General features: G+C 38.8%; 1 protein-coding gene across 2 annotated transcripts in view; it reads right to left on the reverse strand.

Moving 5' to 3' along the window:
* Positions 1–9,524, reverse strand: part of LOC122798604 (ubiquitin carboxyl-terminal hydrolase 47-like) — a 766,891-nt gene that overhangs the window by 689,719 nt on the left and 67,648 nt on the right. For both annotated transcript variants that reach the window (XM_044067681.1, XM_044067680.1), the window contains exon 3: positions 7,712–7,823. In XM_044067681.1, coding sequence (XP_043923616.1) covers positions 7,712–7,752 — 41 coding nt within the window. In that variant the 5' untranslated portion in view covers positions 7,753–7,823. The remainder of the gene's footprint in view (positions 1–7,711; positions 7,824–9,524) is intronic.

The following is a 9,524-nucleotide window of genomic DNA, read 5'->3' on the forward strand; positions in this document are numbered from 1 at the left end:
GAGAAGAAAATAATTTTATAACATGATCTGGCTTAGACATTGGTTAATGTATGTATGGGTTCTGATTGCCTTTTGTTTCCAAGAAAGTAGATTGTTAAATGTGAGGAAACAAAAATAGATTTTGAAGTGAGCAGAAGAGATAGTTTATCTGTAGTTATTTACTAGGATAGGGCACCGGCCCAAAAGACCAGTATCGCCTCTGACCTTTGAATGTACACTCAAGGGTTTTAATGACGTGAAAGTTAAACATTATCTTCAAGTTATAAATGACAGAATGTAACAGAGGGTGCTAATGTTATAAAACACAAATTTCATATAATGCTGCAAAGCAGATTTAAATTCAAGTATATTTGTAAAACAAGTAAGACACTGACAGCACAGAGAGTGGCAGTTGGAAGAGAGGTTTATACTGGCTCTGTATTATTCTTTACAAAACCCTAGTTTGGTGATGCTGATTAATGTGTTTGTTTTGTACTAAATACTCATTTTTCCTCAGTTCACATAACAATTTCCTTCTTTGTGTCTCAACAAAGAGTAGTTTAAAGTCATTCACTCAGAAGTGTTTTTTATGTCAAGGGGGAAATCAAATCTATACAGTGCCATGCAACATACATCGAGAATAACTGATGTTTCTAAATAAAAAGGGAAAGAAGGTATCTGAGACCGTGCCTTGTGGAACTCTTTAATTTGGAAGGGCGGTATCTAATACTGAGGTACCAGAAGCAGAGAATGTCTTTAGTATCAACTTGTGCAAGCAGAAGTGAGTCAATAAGCAGTGGATATGATCAGTGTTTTTAAGTCTGTAGCTTCTAACCATATGAGATGCTGTTGCCCATTTGTCAGAGTTCAGAATGCACAAACTGTACTGTGCTGAATTAAAAAGCTATCTAGGCAGGACTGTATGTTTTCTTTTAGGAAGCCATTTGTGTGCAGAAACATTTTTCAAACATTTTTCCAAGCTTTGCAAAGATGGATATGGGTCTTAGTCTGTTGAGGATTTAGATTTTTGTATTGGGAACAGGGTTAAATGTGGTGTTTTTCCAGTGGCTTAGTATAATGTTATGGTTCATAAGTTCATAGGTGTGTACTAGGCTAATTGGAGCCTTTACAAGCCTAACCTATAGAAGTGCCCTGGCATTGTGCCACCCAGCGTTAGTTCCCAGTGCCTCTATCAAGGAGAGCCACTGGAGTGATCTCTGGGGTGAACTTTCTATTTCCCATCCACTCATCAAGATTTCTCTTGAAGAGGGCCAGTGAGGTGCTCTGCTTGACATGTATGGGAAGTCTATTCCATAGCATGGGCAGTCTCTGGGTTACAAATTTGTCCCTCCAGCATGTTCTGTTGGTTGTGGCAATGAGGTTGAGGTCTGTGGAGCATGTGGTGTGGAGGGATTGGGATTTCTTTAGATGTCGCATTTCTAATAGTGCTGGGTCAGATATGACTTTGTAAGTCAAGCAGAGATTGCCTCTTAGTAGATGACATGAGACAGAGACTAGCTGGAACTTTTTGAGTCTGTCCATGTAGGACATGTGTTTAAGACCTAGGATCCTCTTCATGAGGTACTTTTGTGGCCTCCCCAGCTGTTGCAGTTGTCTAGTGAGGTGCATGCCAAATGGGGCATTATACTCTATGACTGGCCTAATGATGGAAGAGTAGAGAGAGAGATGATGACCTCTTTTTTCCTGGATGCAAAACCCTTGGTAATGAGATGTGCCACATAGAAAGGCTTTCTGACCACAGTGGCAATGTGGTGGTCGAAGAAGAGGTTGCTGTTAACCTGTGTCCCCAGATCTTTTATAACAACTTCAGTGTTCAGTGGGCTCCCATAAATGTGGTAATTAGTGGGAACTGAGTTTTTCCCAAAGGGGATGATGACGCATTTTTTGGCATTAAGCTTAAGGCCATGGTTTCGACATCAGTCATTGGTCTCAGTGAGGCCTTTCTGTAGGATGTCTATATAATTTGGAGAGTTAATAATGGCTCCCAGCTTGCAGTCGTCTGCGAACCTGGTCAGCCAGAGTCACTCCGTGTTGGCCTGTACTTCTAAGAAGTAGATGCCAAACAGGAAAGGACCCAGGACCGATCCCTGTGGGACTCCACTTGTGACTGGTCATCAGTCTGACTTGGAGTCTGCTACTTTCACACTGTGGATACTATCTGTGTGCCAATTTGCAACCCGCCTAGTGGTATAGGGGTTGATGTCTAGTTTGGTGAGTTTATCAATAATTCTTGACTGGGGAATACTATCAAAGGCCTTGGACAGATCAAAGTAGGCTATATGAACTGCCTTGCCCTCATCCATAGCTCTGGTGACTGACTCAAAGAAGTCAACCAGGTTGAGTAGGCATGATCTAGCTTTCACAAAACAAAATTGCGTGGGGGTCTAGAATTTGGAGATTCCCTAAATCCTTGTTAATTAGGTCCATGTTGATGCGCTCCATAGACTTACATATCAGACTCATCAGGCTAATGGGGTGATAATTCCCAGGATCTGTAATCGCTCCCCCCTTTATGGAGAAGGATGACTGTAGCAGTGTGCCATTCAGTAAGGACAAAGCCTGAGGTGAGTCTGTGATTGAACAGGGCATACAATTGTGGTGTCAGTTCACTTTGTAGTTCATGCAAAACACATCCAGGGATATTGTCAGTTCTCATGGAAGCTGTATTCTTGGCCTTCGACAGTGCATCGTTAACCTGTGCTGCAGTAATGCTGGGTGCCTGGCATTCCTCCAGTATTGTGATTGCTCCTTTAGGGAAGAAGAGAGGAGTAAAGTTGGCACTGAATATTTCAGCCGGTATGTTTGCAAAATCTGTTGACTCAGTATAGGAGATACCATTGTGCAGTAACTCAGAGCAAAACTGGGTATTGCTGTGGAGATTCTTGATATAACTATAGAAGGCTTTGTGGCTGTTTTAAGTGCCTGCCTTCATAGATGGTTTTAGAGGTTTTGATGAAGCATCTTAACTTTTTGTTGAGGCTAGTAAGGGAGTTTTTCCAGTCTTGGGATTTCACCTTTTTCTGCAATTGTTGCTTCCTTCTGTTGTAGAGTTTATTAATGGCAGGGGACCACCAGATTGGCTTCCTTTTTTGGAGGAGAGTGTCTTGGTTCTGTTGGGTATGGCTAGTTCCATGCATTTATGTGCATGTTCCTACAGTGCATTGGTGTATGATTTGGCAGTCATCCATATTTTTTCCATTGACATGGATGCCGAGAAGTTAGCCACCTCTGTTTTTAGGAGCCCAAAGTCAGCTTTGGAGAAGTTTTTCATGGTGGTTACCTTTGCAGGGGACTTAGGTGAGATGTGGATTTCCATGGTGATTACTTTGTGGTTGAATCTAACCAGGGAGGAATTGACTATTGATTTAGAGCAACAGTTGCCCGTGTTAGCAATGACCAGGTGAAGGATGTTGCTTCCTCTAGTGGGGGTAAGAATGAGCTGGTCCAGGGCATTGGAATTTATGAATTCCAGGAAGTTTTGGGCCAGTTTACTGGTGCATAAGTGGTTTTCCCAGTTGATGGAGGAGTGTTTGAAGTCACCTAGTATGAGAGTGTTGGGTTGGACCCTAATAGTGTCCAGGGTGCTTAGGAATGTGGAGTGAGAGCCTTGGAACATGGTTGGGGACCTATAGCAGGCTATGACCTGAATTGCTGTCTTACCCAATGTTAGTTGCACCTGAAATATCTCAGATGAGTTATGCTGGGCTACTAATCTGGAGGTGTGCATATCCTTTATTACTATGGAGACACCACCGCCTTTGGAGCTTTGGTCCATGTTCTGGGGCTGAAAGGTGTGGAATGAGTTATAGCCTGGTAGTGCAGGGGTGATTTCTGCTGCTTTAAGCCAGGTCTTCGTTACAGCACAAATGATGCTCTCCATTTTGAGGAGTGCTTCAAGCAAGTACATCTTGAGATTTAAACTTCTAACGTTGAACAGCATGACCCTCAGATTGCATTTATTTATAGCTGTTAAAAATGGTAATTTGGTCTTTGGAACATCACCTAAAAAAGGCAATATAAGGGTGGCAATAGACTTAGCCAATATCTGGAAACCCAGGGGTGACAAATGCAGGCCATCTATGGCAAAGCATTGAGGTCTGTCAGTCATGTCATTCCAAGCAGACAGATACTGGATCCCCTTAGAATGACACCAGAAACCTAGCCAATTGTTGAAGTCAATCATTTTCTGCTTGTACTGTGGTATCATTCTAGGTGATGGTAGGATGCTGCTCGGGGCCAGGGTCATACCTGCCAGGGCAACATAATCTGAGTGCTCCTCCATGTCTCTTTTCATGTAGTCCAGGGAGGTGCTTCTCAGGTCATTCACACCCACATGGACAGTGACAGAGTCATACTTGTACTTGTTGTGAAGTGACCCGAGTGCGTATGTTATGTGCCAGATTCTGGCACCTGATAGCTGACTGTTAACTTTTCCTTATTCAATCTAGTGAGTGGGACATCAGTGTGCCTCACTATCAAGTCACCTCTGATTAGTGTACTAGACAAGCTGTTTTGCCTTAGGGGCTTAGGTTGAGGGGCACACTGTGTTTTGTGGTTCGTGCTGTGCTGTGGTGCGTTTCTGCCTTGGAGGTTTCTGCTGTTTGGGTAGATTTCTATTGAGATCCTCTATGAAGGTGGGTGTGTGGTTTGTGTTTTTATGTGAGATCTGTGATGGTGGGTGTGCTGGAGGGCTATGCGTTGCATGTGGTGTGTGCAGGTGTTGACCTTCTCCTCTCGACCAGCTATTCCGGTGTTGGTTTGAGAGTCATGGTGTTCAATTTGGATATATAAGCATATATCTCACAATTCTGAGTGTTGGGAGGTAAGAGGAGAGGGTTGTCTGTGTACATGAGGCAGTTGGTACACTGCCTCAGAATGCCCAAGGTCACCAGGTTAATAGGAGAAAGCACAGGGAACTGACCTTTAGACATGCCAGGAGGGACAGTCATTATTACTAAGTACTGGAGTTGCTTCCTTATATATATATTCCTTTTACAGGAAAAAATATCACTTAAGGTGTCTGAGTCTGTACAGAGCACTACCAAACACTTGAGGGGAAACTAACACGTAGACCCTGAAAATTTAAGGATGAAGTATTTAGGCAGATATTCTGAAGTTAGAATAAAATCAAGCAGTACTTACTGAAAAATAAAGAATTAGCTTGTCAAGAATGATGAAAAGAGGGGAGTCACATGAATGGTGACTGCCTGGCTACTACTAATGCTGGTCTCAGCACAGCTTCACTCTGGTAGAAGAAGATGTTGAAAATGTGAGGTATTGGTACAATTGTATAATCTTTACAGAGTTTAATAAAGCACAGTTGATTCTCTGAACCCTCTGTGGTTTTGCTGGATTTATTTTTAAGAAGCCCTGACTGTGCCCCAGATGACCCATGTTCCATTAGTGGCACATGTTCTGGAGGGACTGGATAGGGAAGGGTGGGGGTGACTCACAAGTAAAGGGGGGAGGGGTGGCTGATTTGACTCATCGCAATAGTAGCATTAAAAGTTGAGTAAGCTCTGCACTGCAAGCTGCATGCCACCTGGCTGAGTGTCAAACGTGCAGAAGAGCACATTCACTCCTAAAGGTAGCCATGTCAGAGTTCATAAGGCTGGTGCAGGGTACTGGGGTCTAGGTCACACTCTCCAGCTGCAGTATCCTCAGACTCATTACTGTCCCTAAACATGACTCAGATTGACCCGACAGGAGACTCAGGTGAATCCAACCGACCTTGGGAATGAGAAGAAAAGCTGCTGGCAGGTTATCATCAGCTGCAAAGAGGAAGATAAGGTGGAAAGGTAAGGTAAAGTGGAAAAAGATGGTCAATTTCTTCTTTGTTAATAGAATGTAAGTTAAACAATGGAACTTATGGGGGTGTTGGAAGTTGAAGGGGGTGACTGTACATAGTAGAGTCTGAGATTCACTAAATTTCCAAACAACATATCCAGAGATAGCAGTCTGTTTCATGAGTTAACACACCTGTTCAATAGGTCAGGTCTTTAACTGGCAGACATTGTAATGATACACAATGATAAATTTCCTGTTAGTTTGGATGAAAATATACTACTCTCTTGCTTTCATATTCCACAAAGAAATTAAGTACCCCATCCTTTTCTATATTATTCTTTTCCCCTGATGTATATTTGGGAATTTGATAGATTTCTCAATATGCAGTGATTGTGACAACATTATAATTATTTCAGTTTGCAGTTCTTACTTATAGAAAATTGTAGAGTTGCCATTCATTAAACACATGCGATAAGAAAACAAATTGGTGATAGTTGCTCTTGCAAGTGTCATTAATGACTGATCTAATGGTGACGCCCAAACTTGAAATGAAAATGACTCTCATAACTGTGGGAAGTATTTATTCAATTTTGATTTGAGGAAGAGATATGTTTCAAAGTTATTCTTTTTGTGTTGACCCTTCACTTTGACAGTTCTTGGAAGTTCTGGAGACAAGAAGGATCTGTGAGTTATACATCAGGCAAGCCTTCATCAGATAAAATGATAAGTGGTCATATACTTCTTTCCTCAACATATATTATTCTCTTAAAAAGCAAGGTGAGAATGATATTAAAAGTATGTGATGAAACTCAAAATGTCTTTAAATGCATTTGCCAATGGTCCATTACAATTACTTATATAAAGGTTTACTTTATATGTTCATTTCTGTATAAAACTGTATAGATTTATTGTTTGTTGTTTGTTACTGCTTCTTCTCTGTTAATGAATTTATATTGTACATATTTGTTTATTTGTGGAATTCTCAAAGTGTGTTACAACTCTGAACAAATCTGTTAATGTATTAATATTGCATATATTTCTACATTTGGATCAAACTTTGTTTTTGTTTGAATACTTATGTTAATGTCATTATAAAATACAGTTGGAGGCTTTCCTTCTTAGAACTCTACTGGAAATTAACAATTTTTCTCAGTTTAAATATCCTGGTAGACAAATATATATATATATATATATATATATATATATATATATATATATATATATATATATATATATATACATACATACACAAATATATATATATATATATATATATATATATATATATATATACATATATATATATATATATATACAAATATATATATATATATATATATATATATATATATATATATACACACACAAATATATATATATATATATATATATGCTTATGTGTTTTACTGATCACTGTGAAAGTTCCACTTTTCTAGTTATCTGTCTCTACTTAAGTTTTTTTTAACTAACATACCAAATATTATGTTCTGCACAAACAAGTTATATACTCATAGTTGTGAATTTCCTTTTGGAGTTGTGCTTCCTGTGCTTAGCTAAACCATAAAGTGGTGCACTGGAAAGCAAATAGTCACGCTCTTATTCACAAGCATTATTGTTTTTCACACACTCCATCAACTTTTTATTTAAGACTATATTCCATTCATTAGGTTGCACATCTTTGAATATTTATTTTATGTTACTGTCCAGGTTACACTCCAGCTTGGTAGCACAGATTCCTCCTTTGCTTAATCTAGCCATTAACCATATTTTACTGCAGTGTTTACATTGGTGTTATACTAGCATTCTTAATACAGCAACATTGTGAAACAAATGTAGCATTTCTTCATATCCCACATTTGTTAGTAAATGCAGCATGCTCATGAAGAACTCTCTTATGCATATCTGTATCACTACCTGTGCTTACCTTTTGTAGTTAAGCACTGCTTTTTTGAAGTCTTCAATCATAAACAAAACTTGTAGCAAGGTATTCAGATAGCAAGTACACCCAAGGTTGCTCAGCCCACGAAAATGTGAAACTAAGAAAAAAAAAGAAAGAAGAAAACATTGCTTTTTTGAGTATATGGAAAATTTCTTATAGAAATATGAACTGAAAAAGAACTGTAATCCATGGACTGAATACGTAGTACAGGCATTTTACAGAGAAACAAAAACAAGCAGTTATAATACAATTCAGAACAGAAGCTGAAAAAGATGAATTAAAAGGACATTTTCAGACAATATGTAAAGATTTTATGGATGTAACAAAAATATGTGATGAATGAGGTTCATGAACTGAGGGTTGGCTTGTGGGATTATTTTGAAAATAGAAAGTGACAATGTTGTGCATATCCCTAGTCTGATTAAGGTAAATGGTAATAGGGGATTTATTACATATTATACCATGACCCCCCCAAAACGTGCACGCTGATTGGCCAGTGTGCACATTGTAAATCGAGTTATACTAATGGAAAAAGGTCCGGTCGCCCGGACTTTTTCCATTAGTATAACTCTACTTTAAACACTGTCTCACTATGTTAAATGGGTTTAACATAGCGAGACAGTTTAAAATAAACGGAGATCTCCGTTGCTTATTTTAAAGTCTCGCTATGCTAAACCCATTTAACATAGCGAACATTTTAAAAAAGCAACGGAGAAAGCAAGATCTCCGTTGCTTTTTACCTGTTCGCTATGTTAAATGGGTTTAACATAAGACAGTAAAAAGCAACGGACATCTCCGTTGCTTATTTTAACTGTCTAGCTATGTTAAACCCATTTAACATAGCGAAAATAGTAAAAAGCAACAGAGATCTTGCTTTCTCCGTTGCTTTTGCCCTGATGTACTGCGCAGGCGCGCAGTACATCAAACTACCGCCGGATGCCAGACATCTGCGGAAGGGCAGTAAACAGGCATTATACTATGCCATTATTTAAGAAAAGTAATAGTTTCTTTTCTTACATAATGTCATGGTATAATAGCAATAACCACTTCTGGGTGGTAACGCTGTATTTACCCATGGTTGGCTTTGTTTGGTCCTCGCCTCGGGACCAAACCACGCCAACTGTGGGTAAATCCAGCATTACCCACACCCAGGCGTGGGTTATTGCTATATAGAGGGCAACCTAAAACATGCATTTTTGAGGAACAGATGACCATCTGATTGGTGAATGTGATAAATGAAAATGTTTTATTTGTGCTAAAGAAGGACATGCAACAAAAACATGTGATATGAAATGTAAAAAAATGTGGGAAAACAGGATGTATATGGGTAGATTGTGAAGAAATTGTACAAAAAGAAGGCACACAAGACTCAGCATTTGAAAAGAAATGTAGAAAACGAACAAGAAAAACAGGACAACAAGAAAGATATAATAACAGAGGTAAAATTAGGGGGAAGAGAAGGGGAAGAAGAATACATAAATTGGCAAGTAGTGAGAGGAAAGAAAAATTATATAGGGGAAATGGTAAAAGAGAGGAAAAGAAAATTTAAAAATGTAATTGTAAAAGAGAACAAAAAAGGTAAATGATGACATACAAACAATAATAACATCAATTAAAAGCTGAAAGTGTTGGCTTTAAATGTGAATAATATGATGAATATTAAAAGAAGAATATGTATTTTGGAATGGTATGCTTTAATGGACATGCATATTATTATATTGGAAGATATTAGGATTCTGACAGAAGAAGAAAGATTACAAACTGAATTTTTTATGGAATGGAAAAGTTATTTGGAATA

This window comes from Protopterus annectens, chromosome 3.part1, assembly GCF_019279795.1.
Source record: "Protopterus annectens isolate FY-2018-M chromosome 3.part1, PAN1.0, whole genome shotgun sequence".
NCBI lineage: Eukaryota > Metazoa > Chordata > Ceratodontiformes > Protopteridae > Protopterus > Protopterus annectens.